The sequence below is a fragment of the Pseudophryne corroboree genome, chromosome 8 (assembly GCF_028390025.1).
Source record: "Pseudophryne corroboree isolate aPseCor3 chromosome 8, aPseCor3.hap2, whole genome shotgun sequence".
Lineage (NCBI taxonomy): Eukaryota > Metazoa > Chordata > Amphibia > Anura > Myobatrachidae > Pseudophryne > Pseudophryne corroboree.
The window spans coordinates 253,078,188-253,102,940 of record NC_086451.1 but is presented as its reverse complement, the minus strand read 5'-3'; the positions used below and the strand labels follow the sequence as shown (position 1 = coordinate 253,102,940).

Genomic DNA, 24,753 nt, shown 5'->3' with positions numbered 1-24,753 from the left:
CACCTTCCATGACCTTAACCACAGAATTCGGTGAGCCAGGATGGACGTAGTCGATGCCTTGGCCACCATTACACCTGCCTCAGAGGACGCCTCCTAAATATATTGGGAGGCGGTGGTAATATGAGACAGATATTGTCTGGCAGTGTCAGATATATCCTAAGGCAGCTCATCCTCTATTGCCTGAACCCATGCTTCAATTCCTTTTGCGGCCCAGGAGGCTGCTATAGGTGGTCTATGTACAGCACCTGTAAGGGAGTAAATAGACTTCCGGCATCCCTCCACACACTTATCTGTCGGTTCCTTCAGTGAGGTGACAGTAGCGAAAGTAAGAGCAGATGACACCACAAGACGGGTGACATGGGAATACACCGGCGGAGAATTTTCCCACTTGTTACACAACTCAGCAAGGAGAGGATAACGAGCTAGCATCTTTTTAGACAGGGAGAATTTCTTTCCTGGAGAAGACCAGGGTTCCTGACGTATGTCTACTAAATGGTCAGATTGCGGTAAGACTACTTTAGCTACCTTCTGACGTTTAAACTTATCAGGTTTCTTAGACGCAGTAGTGGGATCTACATCATCATTGATTTGTAGAATCAGCTTAATAGCCTCCACTAGGTCAAGGACACCAACCTGAGTTGTAGGTTCCTCGTCAGAAGCAACTGTATCAGTGTCTGATGGATCAGTATACTCCCCATCCTCATCAGAAGTATCATCTGAGATATTAGTGGATTGTGAGGAGGAAGCGGCCCGCTTAGATGACCCCTTGACTCCAGAGAGACGTGGGGTAGGTTTTTGTCTAACCAAAGATTGATTCAATTGTTGTATCTAGGTACACAGAGTGGGTGGTCTTCAGGTTGCTGGCTGCCGGGCTCCCGACGACCACCATACCAGCACCAGAATCCCGACCGCCGCATACAGACATCTTTTCTCCCTCTTGGGGGTCCACGACCCCCCTGGAGGGAGAATAGATAGCGTGGCCACCGTGCCCACAGCGTGGTGAGCCCGGAAGGGGCTCATTTGCGCTCGCCCAGCTGTCGGTATGCCGGTGGTCGAGATTCCGGCGCCGGTATGCTGGTTGCCGGGACCCCGACCGCCGGCAAACCATACTACACCCAACAGAGCATCCGCCCAAGGCGGATTTACCACAGGGACACTATGTGGCTGCAATGGCACAGGAGGTCCCATAGGGGGCGCAAGGCATGTCACAAGCGTACTGAGCATAGATGAGAATGCCGCCCAAGGTGGCTCCCGATTGGTTACAGGAGCTGCGGACTGACTGGAAGATGTATGGCACGTATTACACAGACCATCATTCAAAGCTTCCCCGTCAGGCAAATCCCTGGCACATGCGCTGCATGATACAGGAGCGTCCGTGGATTTCCCGCCCTTTGTGTTAGACATTTTAGTAAATGCAACCGCAGAGCGTATGAGTACGACATAGCCAGACAGAGTACAATACCTGCGAATAAATCCCATAGTATGTGACAGCATGGGTGGTCTTCTGTTTGCCGGCGGTCGGGCTCCCGGCGCTCAGTATACCGGCGCCGGGAGCCCGACAGCCGGCATACCGACAATTATTTTCCCTCGTGGGGGTCCACGACCCCCATAGAGGGAGAATAAAATAGTGTGGCGCGCGTAGCGCGCCACCGTGCCCGTAGCGTGGCGAGCGCAGCGAGCCCGCAAGGGGCTCATTTGCGCTCGCCAAGCTGTCGGTAAGCCGGCGGTCGGGCTCCCGGCGCCGGGATGCTGGTCGCCGGGAGCCCGACCGCCGGCCAGCCGTAGTGAACCCTGACAGCATACACAGTACACAACACCAGCGTCTAAATCCAGTACTATGTGACTGCCTACACAATCCGGTATGAAGTGACTGAGTAGAGTAGTATACACTTAATGGTTAATACTGTTCAGCACTAGATATGAGACCCTGACACACCTAGTCCTAGGGTACAGAACAGTGATAGATATAGCTGGGATACACTGAAAGTGAAATCTACACAGCAGATACAGGCACACACAGTCGCAGTGACAATGCAGATTATTATTTTAGTCAGACAATAAAACTGAACTGGACTAGTAAATATATAAAAATATAACAATGCGCGGTCCGAAACCGGATGTATATATCAGAATACTCGTACAATATGTTCTGATAGAGGTACACTTGTTCGTAACCAACACGGTCTTAAAATTACATGTAGAATACTTAAGTGTCTATAAAAATAAGAATTTACTCACCGGTAATTCTATTTCTCGTAGTCCGTAGTGGATGCTGGGAACTCCGTAAGGACCATGGGGAATAGACGGGCTCCGCAGGAGACTGGGTACTCTAAAAGAAAGATTAGGTACTATCTGGTGTGCACTGGCTCCTCCCTCTATCCCCTACTCCAGACCTCAGTTAAGGAAACTGTGCCCGGAAGAGCTGACACAACAAGGAAAGGATTTGGAATCCAGGGTAAGACTCATACCAGCCACACCAATCACACTGTACAACTTGTGATTACCATACCCAGTTAACAGTATGAACAACAACTGAGCCTCAGTAACAGATGGCTCATAACAATAACCCTTTAGTTAAGCAATAACTATATACATGTATTGCAGAGAGTCCGCACTTGGAACGGGCGCCCAGCATCCACTACGGACTACGAGAAATAGAATTACCGGTGAGTAAATTCTTATTTTCTCTGACGTCCTAGTGGATGCTGGGAACTCCGTAAGGACCATGGGGATTATACCAAAGCTCCCAAACGGGCGGGAGAGTGCGGATGACTCTGCAGCACCGAATGAGCAAAGGCAAGGTCCTCCTCAGCCAGGGTATCAAACTTGTAGAACTTAGCAAATGTGTTTGAACCCGACCAAGTAGCAGCTCGGCAAAGCTGTAAAGCCGAGACCCCTCGGGCAGCCGCCCAAGAAGAGCCCACCTTCCTTGTGGAATGGGCTTTTACTGATTTAGGATGCGGTAACCCTGCCGCAGAATGAGCTTGCTGAATCGTGTTACAGATCCAGCGCGCAATAGTTTGCTTTGAAGCCGGAGCACCCAGTTTGTTGGGTGCATGCAGGATAAACAGCGAGTCAGTTTTCCTGACTCCAGCCATCCTGGCTACATAGATTTTCAAAGCCCTGACTACGTCCAGCAACTTGGAAGCCTCCAAGTCCCGAGTAGCCGCAGGCACCACAATAGGTTGGTTCAAATGAAACGCTGATACCACCTTTGGGAGAAATTGGGGACGAGTCCTCAATTCTGCACTGTCCATATGGAAGATCAGATACGGGCTTTTACATGACAAAGCCGCCAATTCTGACACACGCCTAGCTGAAGCCAAGGCCAATAGCATGACCACCTTCCACGTGAGATACTTTAGCTCCACGGTCTTAAGTGGCTCAAACCAGTGTGATTTCAGGAAATCCAACACAATGTTAAGATCCCAAGGTGCCACTGGAGGCACAAAAGGGGGCTGAATATGCAGCACTCCCTTAACAAACGTCTGAACTTCAGGCAGTGAAGCCAGTTCTTTTTGAAAGAAAATAGATAGGGCCGAAATCTGGACCTTAATGGAACCTAATTTTAGGCCCATAGTCACTCCTGACTGTAGGAAGTGCAGGAATCGACCCAGCTGGAATTCCTCTGTAGGGGCCTTCCTGGCCTCACACCAAGCAACATATTTTCGCCATATACGGTGATAATGTTTTGCTGTCACGTCTTTCCTAGCCTTTATCAGCGTAGGATTAACTTCATCCGGAATGCCCTTTTCCGCTAGGATCCGGCGTTCAACCGCCATGCCGTCAAACGCAGCCGCGGTAAGTCTTGGAACAGACAGGGCCCCTGCTGTAACAGGTCCTGTCTGAGAGGCAGAGGCCATGGGTCCTCTGAGATCATTTCTTTTAGTTCTGGGTACCAAGTTCTTCTTGGCCAATCCGGAACGATGAGTATAGTTCTTACTCCTCTCTTTCTTACTATCCTCAGTACCTTGGGTATGAGAGGAAGAGGAGGGAACACATAAACCGACTGGTACACCCACGGTGTCACTAATGCGTCCACAGCTATCGCCTGAGGGTCCCGTGACCTGGTGCAATATTTTTTTAGCTTTTTGTTGAGGCGGGACGCCATCATGTCCACCTGTGGCAGTTCCCAATGATTTACAATCTGTGTGAAGACTTCTTGATGAAGTCCCCACTCTCCCAGGTGGAGGTCGTGCCTGCTGAGGAAGTCTGCTTCCCAGTTGTCCACTCCCGGAATGAACACTGCTGACAGTGCTAGCACGTGATTCTCCGCCCATCGAAGAATCCTTGTGGCTTCCGCCATTGCCATCCTGCTTCTTGTGCCGCCCTGGCGGTTTACATGGGCGACCGCCTTGATGTTGTCTGACTGAATCAGTACAGATTGGTTTTGAAGCAGGGGCTCTGCTTGACTCAGGGCGTTGTAGATGGCCCTTAGTTCCAATATATTTATGTGTAGAGAAGTCTCCAGACTTGACCACTGTCCCTGGAAGTTTCTTCCCTGAGTGACTGCCCCCCATCCTCGGAGGCTTGCATCCGTGGTCACCAAGATCCAGTCCAGTATGCCGAACCTGCGTCCCTCGAGAAGATGAGCACTCTGCAGCCACCACAGCAGAGACACCCTGGCCCTTGGGGACAGGGTGATCAACCGATGCATCTGAAGATGCGATCCGGAACATTTGTCCAACAGATCCAACTGAAAGATCCTTGCATGGAACCTGCCGAAGGGAATTGCTTCGTAAGAAGCCACCATCTTTCCCAGGACTCGCGTGCAGTGATGCACCGACACCTGTTTTGGTTTCAGGAGGTCCCTGACCAGAGATGACAATTCCTGGGCCTTCTCCTCCGGGAGAAACACCTTCTTCTGTTCTGTGTCCAGAATCATTCCCAGGAAAAGCAGACGTGTCGTAGGGATCAGCTGCGACTTTGGGATATTTAGAATCCAGCCGTGCTGTTGCAACACTTCCTGAGAGAGTGCTACGCTGACCAACAACTGCTCTTTGGACATCGCCTTTATGAGGAGATCGTCCAAGTACGGGATAATTATAACTCCCTTTCTTCGAAGGAGTATCATCATTTCGGCCATTACCTTGGTAAATATTCTCGGAGCCGTGGAGAGACCAAAACGGCAACGTCTGGAATTGGTAATGACAGTTCTGTACCACAAACCTGAGGTACTCCTGGTGAGGTGGGAAAATGGGGACATGCAAGTAAGCATCCTTGATGTCCAGCGACACCATAAAATCCCCCTCTTCCAGGTTTGCAATAACCGCCCTGAGCGATTCCATTTTGAACTTGAACTTCTTTATATAAGTGTTCAAGGATTTTAAATTCAGGAAGGGTCTCACCGAACCGTCCGGTTTCGGTACCACAAACATTGTGGAATAGTAACCCCTGCCCTGTTGAAGGAGGGGGACCTTGATTATCACCTGCTGGAGGTACAGCTTGTCAATTGCCGCCAGTACTACCTCCCTTTCCCTGGGAGCAGCTGGCAAGGCTGATTTGAGGTAACGGCGAGGGGGAGTCGCCTCGAACTCCAGCTTGTATCCCTGAGATACAATTTGTACAACCCATAGATCCACTTGTGAGCGAACCCACTGGTTGCTGAAGTTTCGGAGACGCGCCCCCACCGCACCTGGCTCCGCCTGTGGAGCCTCATCGTCATGCGGTGGACTTAGTGGAAGCAGGGGAGGATTTTTGTTCCTGGGAACTGGCTGCCTGGTGCAGCTTCTTTCCTCTACCCTTGCCTCTGGCCAGAAAGGATGCTCCTCTGACCCGCTTGCCTTTTTGAGGCCGAAAGGACTGCATTTGATAATACGGTGCTTTCTTAGGCTGTGAGGGAACCTGAGGCAAAAAAGTCGACTTCCCAGCAGTTGCTGTGGATACGAGGTCCGAGAGACCGTCCCCAAGTAGTTCCTCACCCTTATAAGGTGTTTTTTAGAATCTGCATCACCTGTCCACTGCCGAGTCCATAATACTCTCCTGGCAGAAATGGACATTGCATTAATTCTAGATGCCAGCAGGCAAATGTCCCTCTGTGCATCCCGCATATATAAGACGACGTCTTTTATATGTTCGATGGTTAGCAAAATAGTATCCCTGTCGAGGGAATCAATGTTGTCTGACAGGGTATCAGTCCATGCTGCTGCAGCACTACACATCCAGGCTGAAGCAATAGCAGGTCTCAGTAGAGTACCAGAGTGTGTATACACAGACTTCAGGATAGCTTCCTGCTTTCTATCCGCAGGATCCTTTAGGGCGGCCTTATCCTGAGACGGCAGTGCCACCCTTTTAGATAAGCGTGTTAGCGCCTTGTCCACCTTAGGGGATGTTTCCCAACGTAACCTATCCGTTGGCGGGAAAGGGTACGCCATCAGTAACCTCTTAGAAATCACTAGTTTCTTATCAGGGGAACTCCACGCTTCTTCACACAAATCATTTAATTCATCAGATGGGGGAAAAGTCACTGGCTGCTTTTTCTCCCCAAACATAATACCCCTTTTGGTGGTAACCGGGTTAATATCAGAAATGTGCAATACATCTTTCAGTGCAGTAATCATGCATCGGATGCCTTTTGTAGACAGAACATTTGTCTCATCCTCATCCACACTGGAGTCAGACTCCGTGTCGACATCTGTGTCTACTATCAGAGCTAGCGGGCGTTTATGAGCCCCTGACGGCTTCTGAGTCGCCTGGGCAGGCGCGGGCTGAGATCCCGGCTGTCCCAAGGCTGCTGCGTCATCAAACCTTTTATGTAAGGAGTTGACACTGTCGGTTAAGACCTTCCATCCAATCAGGTGTTGGCCCCACAGGGGGCGACACCACATGCATCTGCCCCTGCTCCGCCTCCACGTAACCCTCCTCATCAAACATGTCGACACAGCCGTACCGACACACCGCACACACACAGGGAATGCTCAGCCTGAGGACAGGACCCCACAAAGTCCTTTGGGGAGACAGAGAGAGAGTATGCCAGCACACACCACAGCGCTATATAACACAGGGATTTACACTGCTAATAAGTGATTTTCCCAATAGCTGTTTGTTTGTATCGATTTGCACCTAAATTTATGTGCCCCCCCCCCCCCTCTCTTTTTAACCCGTCTTGTACCTGGATACTGCAGGGGAGAGCCTGGGGAGTGTGCTTCCAGCGGAGCTGTGAAGGGAAAATGGCGCTGGTGTGCTGAGGAAGAAGGCCCCGCCCCCTCAGCGGCGGGCTTTTGTCCCGCGTTTTCTTTAACTTAATGGCGGGTTTTTTTTACACATATACAGTTAGGTGACTGTATTATGTGTATATTTAGCCAAAAGGTAATATAATTGCTGCCCAGGGCGCCCCCCCCCCCAGCGCCCTGCACCCTACAGTGACCGGAGTGTGTGGTGTGCTGTGCGAGCAATGGCGCACAGCTGCAGTGCTGTGCGCTACCTTAATGAAGACCGGAGTCTTCTGCCGCCGGTTTCATCTCCTTCTTCCGTCTTCTGGCTCTGCAAGGGGGACGGCGGCGCGGCTCCGGGAACGGACGATCGAGGTCAGGCCCTGTGTTCGAACCCTCTGGAGCTAATGGTGTCCAGTAGCCCAAGAAGCACAAGCTAGCTGCACGCAGGTAGGTTTGCTTCTCTCCGCTCAGTCCCACATAGCAGTGAGTCTGTTGCCAGCAGATCTCACTGAAAATAAAAAACCTAACAAATACTTTCTTTCTAGCAAGCTCAGGAGAGCCCACTAGGAGCACCCAGCTCTGGCCGGGCACAGATTCTAACTGAGGTCTGGAGGAGGGGCATAGAGGGAGGAGCCAGTGCACACCAGATAGTACCTAATCTTTCTTTTAGAGTGTCCAGTCTCCTGCGGAGCCCGTCTATTCCCCATGGTCCTTACGGAGTTCCCAGCATCCACTAGGACGTCAGAGAAATCACAGCGCTGATGAATCAGGCGGATTTACAGAGGAGACCTTGCCCTGCAGTCCCGGAGACCAGTCGCAGCTACTGTGAGAAGGTGGCACCCAGCGTCTCAGTCAAGGAGTGAGGAAGAGTGTGAGGCAGCTTCAGGGTGGGAATACCAGCAGTAGATGGCGCCCGGAGCTGGGGGAGGGGCAACAGGTCAAGTGCCTTTTCCACTAGGTACTATTGAGCCTTATTAAAGTGGATATTTTACAATCCGACCTGTGCTCCCATGCCCTGGTGGATATAGTGAGGTCCATGCTCCGTCACAGTGTCCAAGCCAGCGTCACGGTTTGTCTCCTTAAATCGCGACCGGAACGCAATTTAATGGCGGGTCCCGCCTGGGGGACCCTCTTACCTCTTTCCCTTAGTAGCAGCCACGCGATCCAGGAGAGCGTCTGCGGTGGTGTGCCTAGGAACCAGAGCGCCTCCGCCGCAAGAACCCGGGAACAGAGCCAGCGGGAGTATGCGACGCCGCTGGGGAGGTGATGGAGTCGCAGCACAGTATGTCACACTGACATATGAAGTGCTGCAGCCCTTGAAGTCTTCCAAAAAGCTTTTTCAGGGCTGCCTAGCGCAGCTCCCCTGTTAAGCGACCTGCTTCATGCAGGCACCAACTCTTATGGCCCATACACACGGTGAGATTCGGGCTATGTCCGATTCTCACTATGCGACAGGGGCTAGGTCAGCACATAGTCAGTATCGCAAGCACACTTATTATGCTTGAGATACTGACTATGGCCCTCATTCCGAGTTGATCGCTCGCTAGCTGCTTTTAGCAGCAGTGCAAACGCTAAGCCGCCACCCTCTGGTAGTGTATCTTAGCATAGCAGAAGTGCGAACGAAAGGTTAGCAGAACTGCACAAGAAAAATTTCATGCAGTTTCTGAGTAGCTCCAGACCTGCTCCTATCTTGCGATGACTGCAGTCTGTTTAGTTCCTGGTTTGACGTCACAAACACGCCCTGCGTTAGGTCAGCCACTCCCCCGTTTCTCCAGCCACTCCTACATTTTTGCCTGGCACGCCTGCGTTTTTTAGCACACTCCATGAAAACGCCAAGTTGCCGCCCAGAAGCACCCACTTCCTGTCAAACTACAAACACTCGAGCGACTGAAAAACGTCACTCGAGCTTGGGTAAAACTACAAAGTTTTGTGTGAAAGTACTTAGCGCATGCGCGCAGCGCATACCATGCGCATAAATGCAGATTTTTCACTTGATCGCTGCGCTGCGAAAAACGGCAGCGAGCGATCAACTCGGAATGAGGGCCTATGTGCGATTTTGGCTAAGTGTCAATTTTGACTATCTCTTCTATAGAGATAGTCAAAATTGACTTACCTGCACCTGTCTATCTATTCTTGCGATGCCGACCGCGCATCAGCATCGAATTGGGATCGCAAGGTGACTTTCACCTTGCGGTTTGCACTAACTTTTCTTACAATTTTGACTATATAGTCAAAATCGTAAGAAAAAAAATCTCAGTGTGTACACCCCATAAAACTGAGCTCACAGTGCCTGGAGGCGGGGTTATAGAGGAGGCCCTGCAAAGCATTCTGAGACAGTCTAAAGCTTTAGCCTGTTGGTGCCTCTGGATCAAGATCCATCTCTACACCCCGATGTATTCCCTGTGGAACACACAATGTACCCCGCTGCAGAAAACCTGGTGAAATAGGATTTTAATGCCTACCAGTAAATCCTTTTCTCGTAGTCCATAAGGGATATTGGGGGAAACTAGTACGATGGGTATAGAAGGGGTCCAAAGGAACCATTGCACTTTAAATTTTCTTTACTGGGTGTGATGGCTCCTTCCCTCTATGCCCCCTCCCACAGGCAGTTCTAGGAAATAACGTGCACGGAGAAAAGGACATATATGAGAGAAGGAAATAAAATATGATAGCAAAGAGTGGTGAGATTTACACACCAGCACACCACAACATACAACAACCAGCAACGGCTGGTAACAACAACAGTAACAGCTGAACAGGTAACTACAGGACAAGAACCTGCATAAAAAGTCCACGCACTGAGGCGGGCGCCCAATATCCCTTATGGACTTCGAGAAAAGGATTTACCAGTAGGTATTAAAATCCTATTTTCTCTAGCATCCATAAGGGATATTGGGGAAAACTAGTACGATGGGGACGTCCCAAAGCTTCCAGAATGGGCAGGAACGTGCGGAGACTGCTGCAGCACAACCTGCCCAAACTGGGTATCCTCTTTGGCAGGGTATCAAATTTGTTGAACTTCACAAAAAAAAAAAAAAAAAAAAAAGTGTTCTACCCCGACCAGGTAGCAGCTCGGTACAGTTGCAAGTCCGAGACTCCACGGACAGCCGCCCAGGAAGAGCCCACTGATCTAGTAGAGTGGGACTTTAGAGACTTAGGAACAGGTTGCCGACACATAGGCCTGTTGGCTAGCCAGCCTAATCCAATGGGCAATGGACTGCTGTGAAGCAGGGCAACCCTTCTTCTGCACATCATAGAGCACGAACAAGGAATCAGTCTTTCTGACCCAAGCTGTATGCTTGATATACTGTATATCTTCAAGCCCAGCACAGCATCCAATGTCTCCGGGGGAGCAGAAGCGTCAGAACTGGACTGAATCGCAATAGGTTGATTCAGATGAAACGCGGAGACAACCTTCGGCAGGAAATGCTGTCTAGTCCGGAGCTCCGCTCTGTCCTCGTACAAGACCAAGTAGGTACTTTTACACGATAAGGCCCCCAATTTTGAAACACTTCGAGCAGAAGCCAGGGCCAGTAACATCCCTGTCTTCCACGTAAGGTACTTCTCTTCTACAGTCATCAGAGGTTCAAACCAGGAGGACTGTAAAAATTTGAACACTACATCCAAATCCCATGGTGCCATAGGCGGCACAAAGGGAGGTTGTATGTGGAGTACCCCTTGCAAGAAGGTCTGAACTTCTGCCAAGACTGTCAATTTCTTCTGAAAGAAAATTGAGGGAGCTGAAATCTGGACCTTTATGGAACCCAGACGTAAGCCCTTATCCACACCAGCCTGCAGGAAATGTCCCAAGTGAAACTCTGCAGGCGGAAATGTGCGTTCCTCGCACCAAGAGACATAACTCCTCCAGATATAATGATAGTGTTTTGACGTCACAGGATTCCTGGCCTGGACCATGGTTGCAATACTTAGGGTAATAAGCAGAAATTCTCCAAACAAGATATCAGATCCCCTTCAGTATGCCAAATTCCCAGGTGAATAGTTCAGTCCTCTCCACCAATGGCATGCAACACAAAACAGGGGAGGATATATAGTGTAATATTGTTTTATTAAAACATGGGTAAAAATACTGATTCATATGGAGACAGTCCCAAACACAAAACTTGGCACTCAAACAAATATTTTTGTGGCCAGCAGTGTAGATGGCAGCAATGCATATATTACCGGATGTTAAGAACTGGCAAAAGTCCGTTCAAACGAGCATGGAATGTCCTGACACCAAGACAGTCCGGAACAGTCCTTGGGATGTCTGCTTACTCCCGGTGGATATACGTCACTGGTACCACTGCTGGGGTGTAGTACGGCTGACCGGTGGTCTCCTGACCGCCGGTCAGCTTACCGACGCCGGGATTCCGGCAGCTTACCGACGCCGGGATCCCGGCGGGGAGGGGCGAGTGCAGCAAGTCCCTTGCGGGCTCGCTGCGCTCGCCACGCTGCGGGCTCGGTGGCGACCTGCGGTCGCCACGGATTCTATTCCCACTCTATGGGTGTCGTGGACACCCACGAGTGGAAATAGTCACTGTTGGTCGGCATGCCGACCATCGGGACAGTGACCCGTCGAGCTGGTGGAGGAGGTCATGTGACTGTCGGTCAGCTAACCGGCGGTCACATGAATACCACCCCCACTGCTGGCCTCCAACCAACACATTTCAACCACTGGCTGTGGTCTTTTTCAAGGTAATGAGTGCTAGACAAACTTCCTACATATTTAAACTATCTTATATCCAATCACAGAGACTCCTTGCAGATTGATAAGATTGCTGCAGCTGTGTGCATCTTGCAGCCAATATTCATCCGTCTGGCTGATCACGTGTCCCGAAAGTTTATCCATAACTATGGCTACCAGTGTAATATAAACTACATCACCCAGCATCCAATGGTTCATCTGCCCATATTTGGACATCCGGGTAGATCTCCATATCCTGTGCAGCGTCTATATTATATCACGTGGTGCGCCGTTGTCAAGGTAACCGCACGATACAGGCCGCTCCGTTTCCCCATACTCTTTAGTAACGGGGCGCCATATCCTTTGTTTATTATAGTGGTCATAGCGATCTCCCATACTGCTGTGGGAACACACTGTCTTCTAGTGTTTTCTGGTAAGCATAGTGATTCTCCGTGCTTCTCCGGATCAAACAAACAGTAGTTTTTTATAAGATATCCATCAGAATCAGCTTTATTGGCCAGGTATACTTGCGTATACTAGGAGTTTGTCTTCGGTTTGCTATACAACAGCTAAGTACGTAACAGATAAGCAGGTTGGGGGGGGGCAAGTAAAGTCATACAGATCGGCATACCGTGGGGACACACGTTCGTTACATGTACGTCTAGTCAGTCAATGTTCAGGAGTTCAGCAGGCGGACCACTTGGGGAAAGAAACTTTTGAGGCTTCTGGTGGACCTGGCGGGGACGGCCCTGTAACGCCTGCTTGAAGGAAGCAACTTCAACATGCTGTGGCCGGGCTGTAGCTGGTCTTTTAGTATCTTCGTTGCTCGCTTTTTAGCTCTGGACAGGTACAGGTCCTGGACTGAGGGAAGGTCGGCCCCGATGATCTTCTCTGCGGTTCTGACCACCTTTTGAGAAGAGGAGCAGAAGCTTCTGTGGGATGTTGAACTTCCTTAGTTGTCTGAGGAAGAACAACCTCTGCTGCGCTTTCCCGACAGTGGCGTCAGCGTTGGACCCCCATTTAAGGTCCCGGGAGATTGTGGTCCCTAGAAACTTGAAGGAGTCCACTAGCGATACCACACTGTCAGCAATCGTTAGCAGAGGTGCACTAGCTGACTTCTTCCTGAAGTCCACTATCATCTCGACAGTTTTGAGGGGGTTGAGCACAAGGTTGTTGTGGGTGCACCACTGGGCCAACCGGTCTACTTCCTATCTATAGGCCGATTCATCCCAGTCCTTGATGAGGCCGATGACGGTGGTGTCATCAGCGAATTTGATGATCTTTACTGATTGCGCCTCTGAGGTGCAGTCATTTGTGTACAGGGAGAAGAGAAGGGGTGAGAGGACACAGCCCTGAGGGCCAAACTTCCAGGCCACTGAAGGTGCAGATGGGTGAGCACATCCGTAATATAAAGAGAGGTTATGGAATGAATGGAGGCTGTACTCTGAGGACACCTTGCAGAAAGGTGTGTACAGACGGCAATAGAGCCAATAGTCTTTGAAAGTAAATTGACAAAGCAGATACCTGCACCTTTAGTGTAGATAAACGCAGTCCTCCATCTAACCCCGTCTGTAGAAATAGCAAAAGACGGGATAACTTGAAAGATGATGTCGGAAACTTCCGAGCTTCACACCAACCTATATAGGCACGCCAAATTCCGTAATAATGAGCTGCCATAACTGGCTTCCTAGCTCGGTTGGTATAACCGATTCTGGAATGCCCTCTCTTCTTAAGAGGGCGGTCTCAACAGCCACTCCGTCAAACACAGCCGCGCTAAATCGGGGTAAAGAAACGGACCCTGTTGTAACAGGTCCGGACGTAGTGGGAGCGGCCAAGGATCGTCTGCGAGTAGTCCGCGTAGATCCGAGAACCAAGCTCTCCGAGGCCAATGAGGCGCCACTAGTATGACTGTGGCGGACTCTCTTTTGATCCGTTTTAGCAATCGAGGGAGCAGCGGAAACGGTGGAAACAGATACACGAGGCTGTAAGGCCACGCGATTGTGAGAGAATCCACCGCCACTGCCTTTGGATCTCGCGTTCTGGACACATACTGGGGCGTTTGGTGATTGTGGCAAGATGCCATCAGGTCCACTTGAGGGTAACCCCACCTCTGGACCAACATGTGAAACACTTCGGGATTTAATGCCCATTCTCCTGGATGAAAATCCCGACGCCTGAGATAATCCGCCTCCCAGTTGTCCACTCCCGGAATGAACACTGCCGACAATATCACTTGGTGATGCTCGGCCCAATTGAGGATTCGAGCTACTTCCCGCACTGCCATGCGGCTTCTCGTTCCTCCTTGTTTGTTGATGTACGCGACCGCCGTCGCGTTGTCTGACTGCACCTGGACAGTCTGAAACCGAAGCATGTGCACTGCTTGTCATAGCGCATTGTAAATTGCCCAGAGTTTCAGGACATTTATAGAGAGCAATCTTTCGTGATCTGCCCAGAGACCCTGGAGCTGACAATTTTGAACTACAGCTCCCCAACCTCTGAGACTCGCGTCCGTCGTTAGAATTATCCAATTCCAGGAGCCGAACCGTTTCCCTGCAGTTAGATTGTGTACTTTGAGCCACCAGAGTAGAGATACCTTTGCCCGTGGCGACAACCTCACCCTGTGGTGAATCTGCAGATGCAAGTCCGACCACTGTGCGAGCACATCCAGTTGAAAAGGACGCGAGTAAAATCTTCCGAACTGAAGCGCTTCGAAAGCCGCCACTATTGTGCCTAAGAGGCGAATGCACAAATGTATCGAGACAGTGCGTGGCTTGAGCACTAATTGTACCAGATGACGAATAATCTGTACTTTCTGTTCTGGTAGGTAAATTCTTTGATTTACCGTATCGAGAATCATACCTAGGAATTGAAGTCGTTGAGACGGAATTAGATGTGATTTCTTGAAGTTGACAATCCAACCGTGCTGAACTAGTACATTGTACGTTAGCAACGCATGTTGGAGGAGCATCTGTTGAGATGGAGCTTTGATGAGCAGATCATCCAAGTACGGAACTATTATCACTCCCAGGGATCTGAGATGAGCTATCATCACAGACATCACTTTGGTGAATACCCGAGGCGCTGACGAGAGGCCAAACGGTAGAGCCTGAAACTGGTAATGGTTCTGCCGTATCGCAAAACGCAAGAACCTCTGATGAGGTGGCTAAATCGGAATGTGTAAGTATGCATCCTTGAGATCTAGCGCAATCATGAATTCCTGAGGCTCTAAACCTGCAATTACTGACCGCAGAGATTCCATCTTGAATCTGTAGTAAGTGACGTACTGATTGAGATCCTTTAAATTCAATATTGGCCTGACGGAGCCATCCGGCTTTGGTACCACAAACAGACTGGAATAATAACCCTGACCTTGTTGTTGTACCGGTACCGGAATCAAAACTGCTGAATCCAGCAGGGACTGAATGGCAATTTGCAGAACCATCCTCTTGTTGTCCGAGAGAGGCAGTACTGTCTTGAAAAACCGCAGTGGCGGAAGACAGTCGAACTCGGATCCACCCATCTGTGGATGTCTGGAACCACGCCAACTGAAAAGTCTGAAGGCGTGCACCCACAATTGGAGATCCGAGATGGGCTGGGAGCCCGTCATGCCACTGGCTTGACGTTGACCTTAGCGTCCTGACGACTGGTGTTGGTTTGTTGGAAACCACGTCCTCGACCTCGTCTACCAGGCGTGGCTGTTCCTCTGCCACGGCCGCGAAAGGGCTGAGGTCTAAAGGATTTGAACGCAGGTCCAGAGTATCTCCGTCTTGGTACCGTTGGAGGCAATTGTAAGAAAACAGACTTTCCTCCTGTGGCCTCAGAAATCCATTTGTCCAATTCAGGACCAAACAACTTCTCGCCACCGTAAGGTAACGCCTCTATACCTCTCTTGACCTCTGCCTCCGCTTGCCAAGAACGCAGCCAGAGTGCTCGTCGTACTGTAACCAGTGACGATGAAATGCGAGAAGTGAGCTGACAGACGTCAGTAGAAGCTTTACATAAATACTCCGCAGCCTCACAGATTTGATCAGCAAGAAGTATAAGGTGATCGCCATGTAGGGCAGACTTGAGTTCTGTTATCCATACTATTAGCGCCTTAGTGACCCAAATGCCAACCAACCCAGGTCTCAGCAGCACTCTTGCTGCTAAATACATGGACTTTAGCATAGTTTCTATTTTACGGTCTGAAGGGTCTTTAAGCGTAGTAGCAGTTGGTACTGGTATGGTTAATTTCTTTGTAAGTTTTGACACAGACGAATCAACCATAGGCGGATTCTCCCGTGTACATGTTACCGACTCTGGAAACGGGTAATTAGACTTAAATCTGTGAGGTATAGAAAACCGTTTATATGGATTCTTTCGTGTTTCTACTAACATCTTATTAAGAGACTCCGAAACCGGAAAACAGATTGGAGATCTCGGTCGTTTAGTAAAGACGACTTCATCATTTGTCAGAGGCTCCTCAGTTTCTGTAAACTTCAGATACTGACGCAACGCTCTTATGAGATTATCAATGCCTGGGCTGTTAAAATCATCACTATCTGACTGCTGGTCCACTTCGACCTCCTCACCCTCATCTTGCGCAGTGAGGTCTGGCATGGAATCGTCAGAATGCAACATAGCAGAAACTGGTAAATCATAAGACACATGAAATTTATCCCGTCTACCCAAAATGGATTTGGACTTTTGGCAAGGCTGAGACGCCTCCGGTAGTTCTGGCGGTCTCACCCTAGACTCATATCTTGCCGCTTCCCGCTCTTGTCGAGCGGCGGCCAATTCTGATTGCAACCCAGCCATTACATTGGCTAGCATTTCCCATGGAGGATCCGGGGAGTAAACCGGCTTTAAGACCGGAGCCGAAATTGTATTCGTAGCTGAATTCACAAAACATACTGAACATGTGGTAGATCCATCCGGTAACACACTCTTACAGACATTGCAGTGAAACTGCTTTTTAGTTTTTGCTGGTGCCTTACTCATTATGCAGACAGACAACACAATACACATAAACAGACAACTTGCCCGACTCAGTAAAATAGTACCAAGGTGTGTGTGATATATATCTGGCCAAGTGCAGTACACGTGGCCAGTCCTATGAAATGTGATCCCAAATTCCCACTAACACCCCTGCGCCTCCGGTGGAGTAGAGATGTAGGACAGGAACGTTCTGGAATCACAACAGGAAGAACAGGAAGCATGGTTAAAATGGCCCCCAAGCCATGCTTATAGTATAATCACAGTACAGGTTATAATCTTTTGAAACAGATATATAACCTGGGATAGTGTTAACAAAAACCTAATAGCCTATGCTTTCCTATATAATCTATGCAGCCTAGTGTACTGCTGCTGATTCTCTCTCCCCCCCCCCCCCCGTGCAGCTGCGTGTGCTGTGAGTTTCTCCCCCCCCCCCCTCCCTATGTGCTTCGTGTACTGGAACACCAGGTGCATCTAGAAGGGGCCGGGGAGCGGCTAGCGGGAGCCGGGGAGCGCGCTCCATAGAGCCGTGAAGCGGCTTCTATGACTGAAAGAACAGCGGCCGGCGCGGCTCTGCGGCGGGACATCAATCAGCGGCGGCGGGCGGCTACATAGTGGCGGGCGGCGCTTTCAGAAACAGTGTCCCCACACAGCGGGGCGGCAGCGTGAGCTGACCGCCCCGTCCCCCAACATACCTGGACGCCTGTGGTGAGGGCTATGACGGGGCTTCTCTGCAAGCACCGTCCAGCCTTTTCTGCAGGTAGTCTGCTCTTGGCTGTGAGGGTGCTCTTTAGTGAGGACCGACACGCCACAGCTGCTTGTAGCAGCTTCCACTATCCCGGACCCTCGCCTTTTGGAAGGGGGGAAGGGATGTGGAGAAAGTGAAAAAAGAAAAATCAAAAATATAATAAAAATAAAAATATATTCAAAATAAGTGTGGATGAGCTCCACACCAGCCTTGTTGCTACGATGAGCACAGAAAAAACACTGAGGTACTCTGGGATATGGAGGGGTGGAGTGTTCTAAATTTAAATATTCAGTGCCCTGTTCCTGCGGAAGCCATCCATATCCCAAGAGTACTCCAGTGACCTAGTGGATGAAAAAGAAAGACTATGCTACTAGAAGACGAAGACTATGCTACTGGAAAGTGATTGCTACTGGAGCAGACAGTGGAAAGTTCACAAGGAGATTTCAAGGAGGAGACACAAATGAATCATAAGACATAGGAAAGCCAGAAATAGAATACTGCTTTAAAACACAATCTTTTCTGGAAGATTTCAGAAGGAACAGGCAAGAACACTGCAGAACAAAGATATCTAGAACCAGGAGTCAGTTCTATTGACCATGTACTGTAGGTTAGATGAAATGCGGACAATGAGTGAGTGCACAGCAGCTGTTTAAATAGGCCATCTTAAAATGCCTTGTTAGGATTGTTTAATGCTGCTCAGCTGTCTGGATAGCCAGGAATGGGATTGGTCAGCCGTAAATGCAAGTGAACGCAGGATGGAATGCTTGAATCGCAATTCAGCAATTGCTGTAGCAGAGTATGCAGAAGCCAGTGACCGACTGGACCAGGTAAGTAGGAGCCACAGTTCACTGGGTTGTGACAATACTGGTAACTAAAAAAAGAAAACCCCACATTTATCACCTACTTGCATACTAGTGTCATCAAAAGTACGGACACTGTTCCCATTTACCTTTGGTTGAGGTTCTGTAACATTGGTGTGAGACATGTAAGGCTACACACGTGATTTAGGGAGTTATGAACAGTGATGAATTAGACATATATTTATTGCACATACTGCAAAGGAAATTTAAATTGTGTATCAGAAAAAGGACTGAGTACTAGAAACTCTGAGGAGGGGACTGCTGGTAAAGATTATAGAGTGGATTTTTTTTCCTATCCATAACCCTCCCCTCCTTGGATGTTTTTTTGCATATATCAGTCTCTCAAAAAAATTATATTTTGTTTTTTTTAGGCATATACAAGATGCAATAGGTGGAATTGACTAATATGAATGTTGATATTGTATGAGAGCCCAATAATATAAAGATACATTAAGAAGCAACTATTAGTAAAAGTTGTGTTTTAAATAAAACTAGCAGGTAACCGGTCTAACAGGGGATACATAGGGGATAGCGGTTGTGATTGGGTACGGAATACAAGCGGTCAGAGTACAGACAGCAGCATCCTGACTGCCATAATTCTGACAGCTTTGAGCAACTAAACTTACCCTTACCCTACCCCTAACCCTCCCCTCTCGTAGCCCAACCCTAACCCTCCCCCTAGTACCTAACCAACTCCTCCCCTCAGCCTAATGCATACGTTCGGGATGCCGACAGGTGTTGGGATTCTGGCGCAGGTCTTCTGACCGCTACATCCCATCCCTCAGAATACCAACTATAACCCAGCGATTGTAATGAGTTAAACTTGAGAACTTGATTGGTTATCAACCATCAAGTTTGTATCAACATGGTACAATTACATGATGTTACATATTGGCAAATTAGATATATAGTATTGTAACTGGTCAATATACAGGACAACACTACTATATAGGTGATGCTTGGGACAGACATAAGAATATAATTACAAAGAACTAAGGATCAAATAGGGTTAAGGTTACCGAAAGTTTAAAAAGTGGCAGACTTTATAGGCCAAGTGGTTTTTATCAGTCGGCAATTTCTATGTTTCTATGTGAGCGTTAACGAGAGCGCCGGATAAATATCATGGCACACACTGTGCACAAAGAAAACAAGAACAAACCTGTAAACCTCCCAAATGCTAGCAAAATGAACAAGATAGAAAATACCCTGTCTTCCTGACCTTCCAAAGGACTCTGCAACCAGTAAAGCGGCATCAGCATTTAAACAGAGTGGGACTACCAAAGAACCACAAATGTTCAGTGATGAATGTTAGCATCATGTTCCCCATAGTTCCACAAGATTGTGATACATAGTGGGGAGCAAGTGCAAGCAAAAAAGGAGCCCCCACTGCCAAGTGAGACACCTGCATCCACCAGAAGAGGGATAAGGCTAATCTGGAAGCACACAAATGACACTTGAATGACACCTTCCAGGAACACAGCTGATTGCTCTACCGAGGATGTACACTGCATTGTGCATAGCACTGCCTCAGAAGGGACCACAGAGCAAAGTTAATAAGGGATACCCAGAGAGCATCTTGTACTAGATAAGAAATGCCTTCTGATGCACAGTTTCACAAATGAGCACAACAAATAACAGGAAGTGACTGGGACATTTGAAAACTTGTATCCATTTCTATTCCACTTGTGCACAGTCAGAAGTAGAGGACTTGCAGTAGTAGCATTTAGAGCGAAGGACCTTCCCGTAGACTGTATAGCGACTGAAACTGGGTCTTGGAGGGTTGCCACAGACCTGATCCACTCAGGAACAATGGACTGAATGCAGATTGGGCGCCGAGATAATGGTGCTCCTTACTTCTAGACCGCAGTAGGAAAGAAAGCCTTTTCTACCTGTAGTATCCCTGTCTTTTCCTAGTTCAGAGCCAAATGAAATGGTCCCAAAAGACCATAGGTATCACATTATACAAACTCTGAGTAAATGCACATAGTTATTGGTGGCCTTAGCAACACAAGTGATCCCAGAGGGAGGTCTAAAGGCTGAACTAAAGTAGACAAAACCTCCAACCTCTTATTAACCTTTTTGTTTCTTTTTTTACTTTAGCGTGTCCTCAATATTTTACCTGTATTGTATTAAACATATCACGGTATGGACTATAAGTTATAAACAAGTATGCGTTTATGAAAGAAAATAAAACACTTGCTAGAGAAGTAGCTGCACTAGACACAAAGTTGTGCTCATATGCTAACTAATAGTCATACTGTACAAAAATGTGTCTCTAGTGCTGTCTGCTTTCTCCACATCACCACTCTTACAGATCTTTATTGGTCTACGAAGAGCAAGGAGTGGTTACCTGGAGCAACAAAATACAACCCAGATGAGAAATGAACATACTGGGCTTACATACATTGAGATGTTCTCTTGGGTCAATGTCTGCATCATCAGAATAATAAACAATCATAATAAATACTAACCGAGGGTAGTTCTGTTTAGTCCCACCAGCCAGCAGTGATAGCCAAAGAGAAACATGAGGCTGATGTAGAACATTAGGGACACAAAAAGCAGGAAAAGCACGTGGAATTTTGCATGACTATTTGTCAGCTCAGCCTGTAATAATAAAGAAAATTATTTTATAGGCTTTGAACATAAAAACAAAAGGGACAGGCTTTCAGAATACACAGTTTGTGGAAAGCAGTAGCATATTTAACTTTCATATCAGAACTTGACAAATCCCAGGGGCCAGGTCGCCATGGCTCCTAGATTTTGCTGCCTGACTACCAGATTATGCAGGGAGGAAGGAAGCAGATCCTGTCCAGCCCCAGCAGAGATTTGTGGGTGTGCTTGTCTTGTGGAGGCCATTTCACGCATGTGCCGAGTGTCCGTCCCAGCCTGCGCTGACTGCTGTTCCTCTCCATCCTGGCATGCTGCGCTGTCTGCTGTTTCCAAAGCTCTCTGATAAGAGGGTCTTTGCATGGCCAGGTATTGCATCTTCGGAGGGGGTAGTGATGTGACCACAGGGTGGGGTGATTGTATGAACAGGGGGGTGGGTGCGATGAGGTGGTTTGCCTGTGGTTACCCTCTTATTTGTGTAGTTGTGGGGGGTTGGTTGCCCAGGCTGGTTAGCAGTTTATTAATGGAGGGGGGAAGGGAGGTGGAGGGGGTGTTTGCCAGGGGTAGCTGCACAGCAGTGTGACTACGGAGGGATGATTTGCCTAGGAGTACCCCCTTAGTTGGGTTTCAGTTTTGTTTTTTTATGGGGGTGGGCGGCAGTTGTCTGGCTCCTACACTTTCGTCCTGGCTCCTAGATTTAAGAAAAGTTTGTCAAGCCCTGCCCTATATAATGGAAATGCAGGCAGTAACCCTGAATAATCAACTCCTGCCACTAACAGCTAGTGCTATAATACCTAGTTTAATGCACATAGGGGGGAGACGTACTAAGCTTCGGAGAGTGGTAAAGTGGAGAAAGCTAAAGTACTAGCCAATCAGCTTCTAACTACCAGGCTGTGTTCGAAAACGGACAGGAGCTGATTGGTAGTTTCTCTCTCTCTCTCTACTATATCAGTATAAAGTATGCTGGAAATCCACAATTCAGACCCAAAAAATGATCGGGCGTCATCGAGTCTTTGATTCATGACATGTAGGTTTTTGAATCCCCGATGAATCACAGATTGATGTCCGCCAAGCAGCATTTTTGATTACTGAATGGTGGATCAGATCGGCGTGGTCAGAATGGGGAATTTGCCTGTAGATGTATAAGCCCCATTAGAGCAGACTAGAGATATACTGATCTCTGTTATATATTGCCTGTACTACCGACAAGGACAGCAATGAAATTAGTGCCACTGACTGGAATGGAATTTGTGTCAAGAGATCACTAGCTTGCCCTACTTCTCAAGGGGCTTTCTATCGACGAGTTCGACTTGGAACAGAACAAACTGCTGGTGTGGATGAGCCTTTGTTCAAACTCAATATAGAGATAGCATAAAAACATATTTACCTATACAGTACCAGGCACTATTAAGCCAACAGCTTTTAGAAACAAGAGTGCCTTTCAAAATTTGTATACAACAATTTTTTCTACTCAAGTCACGACTATGGGGGTCATTCTGACCTGATCGCACGCTGCCGTTCATCGCAGAGCAGCGATCAGGTCAGAAGTGCGCAAGTGCCGGCTCCACAGTGCATGGCTGACAGCCGACGGCTGCCGTTCGACAGGCAGAGGTGGTCGCTGGGCGGGAGGGGGCGGCACAGCGGCGTTTGGCCTCCGTTTTTTGGGCGCAGTCCGGCCTACTCCTGAAGTGCAAAACAATCTCCGGGGGGAGGGCCGGCCTGACATGCGAGGCGGACTAGCCCTGTGCTGGGCATCCCCTGCATGTCAGTGTGCCTGATCGTAGCCCTACGATCAGGTCTGAATTAGGCCCTATGTTTTGCATTGTCCTCACTCCCAAAGTATGTTACAATGCATCTGAAAGAAGTGTTGAGTTAAAGCCTGCTTAAGAAAATAAATAAGTTATTTTTGGACTATAGAAGGTATAAAACAGAAACACGTACTGTCCAGTAGAGGAGAAAATATTTGAAAACCGTAGAACCAATGTACAAACAGTACAGCATCGAATATGCCAGAAACAGGAGAAAGAACTTGTAGTTAGAGAATCCAATGCAGTTGTTCACCCTGAAAAACAATTCAAATAGTTATAATTCTAATTATATTCCGTGTAGAAAATACTACAAGCGACACACTCAAGAGTCATGCTCACAGGGAAATTTCGCCCAAATTGAGATTTTGGTTAAGGGTGGACCAAGTAAAAAGCCAAGGAAAGTGTGAAGTATATAAATCATAAGTTTTAGAACACCCACCCCCCCTTCCCATCGCCCGGTGTTTACTGAAATTTAAACCATTGAAGTCCATAAAACAATCTGAAATGGTACAGTGGTTATAAAAAATAAAAATAAAATAAACCAATGAAGTTTAGGTTAGCAAATAATATCAATTTCTGTTATATAAGGTGGCTTATACAACTGTTCTGCAGCAATAAAAAAAAAAAAAGGAAGGAAGTCTTGCCTGAGCCAGTGTTCTACTAAAAACTGAAAGAACGTCTTATAAATAGTTTAATCAAATTTTTAAACATTTGGTTCCTCATGCAGGGTTTTTGTACACTATCAAGTAAGCAAAAGGATGGTTCCTCAGCGTGTGAGTTCTTTGTCACTAGTCGCCGCTTCCTGGCGTGTTTAATCCTAAAATTTAAAAGGGTAATGCTTTTAATTGCAAAAGATCCCATGTTTTGCTATTAAAGCATTGCCCTTTTAAATTTTGTTTGAAAACGCCAGAAAGTGGCGACTTTTACAAGCCACCTCTTGTAAAATAAAACACTTGTAACACTAACTGCCAAACATGGAGTTCAATCCAATTATATGCAATGAAATCGCACCCATGAGTTATTTAGCAGCAGCTGCACTTTACAGCAGCCCGAATTCACACAAAGGGCTCCAAGCAATTTTATGCTAATTCGGGCAGAAATCAGCCCACGAGAGGTGCGAGTTCAGATGCCGTTGCCGGCGTTAAAACACTGCAACAAATAGCAACTCATACCTTTCGCAAACAATGGGATTGAACACATGTAGTGACTGGCACCCTGAACCAAAAGGGCTACCACAGTATTTTGCAGTGTCATGCAATATCTCCTGGTCTATACCTCGTGGGTTAAGGGCTCATCCTACAGGCTATGTCAGAACAAAAAGAACAAGACAGTAGGCTTCATATCATGAAGTGGCCAGCACAGTCTTCAGACATACCTCATCAAGCTGGTTTGGGTTGAACTTTACAGAAGGTGAAAGCAAATCAGCCTACAAGTGCAATACACTTGTGGAAACTTCAGATATTGTTTGGAACATTCTTCCCAACACTCATGTAGAGTTCCATTGAATGCCATACAATGCCTCCAGCCCCCAGCATGTGAGCAGATAGAAGCAGATCTTGCTGCTGAATAACCAGTGTCTGAAGCTCACAGTAGAGGTTGTGCAGTTTATCTGCAGAATAATTGCTGTATGTGGTTTTGTGTGTTCTGGACTGATTATGTGTGTAATGAAGATATGCTTTTCAGTAGTTATCAGTGATAAAAAGTGTGTTCTGTTTACATATGAACGGAGGTCAGAAAATGGCCTAATGGCTTTTTACTGTAAATACTACACTTCCAGATTATCTGGATTAATCTTGCTGCAGTGTAAATATGATGCAACCCCCTTCCCTTACCTTCGAGCACATGAGACACATTACCTCAGGTTAATAGGACTAGCCTTACCATATACAGTGTTACTGTATAGGTTCTCTATTTAGCG

At 48.0% G+C, this 24,753-nt stretch overlaps 1 protein-coding gene across 1 annotated transcript in view; it reads right to left on the bottom strand.

The window, feature by feature from the left end:
- ZDHHC15 (zinc finger DHHC-type palmitoyltransferase 15) overlaps nucleotides 1-24,753 on the bottom strand; it is a 186,276-nt gene that overhangs the window by 84,507 nt on the left and 77,016 nt on the right. The window contains exons 7-8 of the mRNA XM_063937176.1: nucleotides 22,969-23,089; nucleotides 20,892-21,024 (exon numbers count right to left, since the gene is read on the bottom strand). Coding sequence (XP_063793246.1) covers nucleotides 20,892-21,024; nucleotides 22,969-23,089 — 254 coding nt within the window. The remainder of the gene's footprint in view (nucleotides 1-20,891; nucleotides 21,025-22,968; nucleotides 23,090-24,753) is intronic.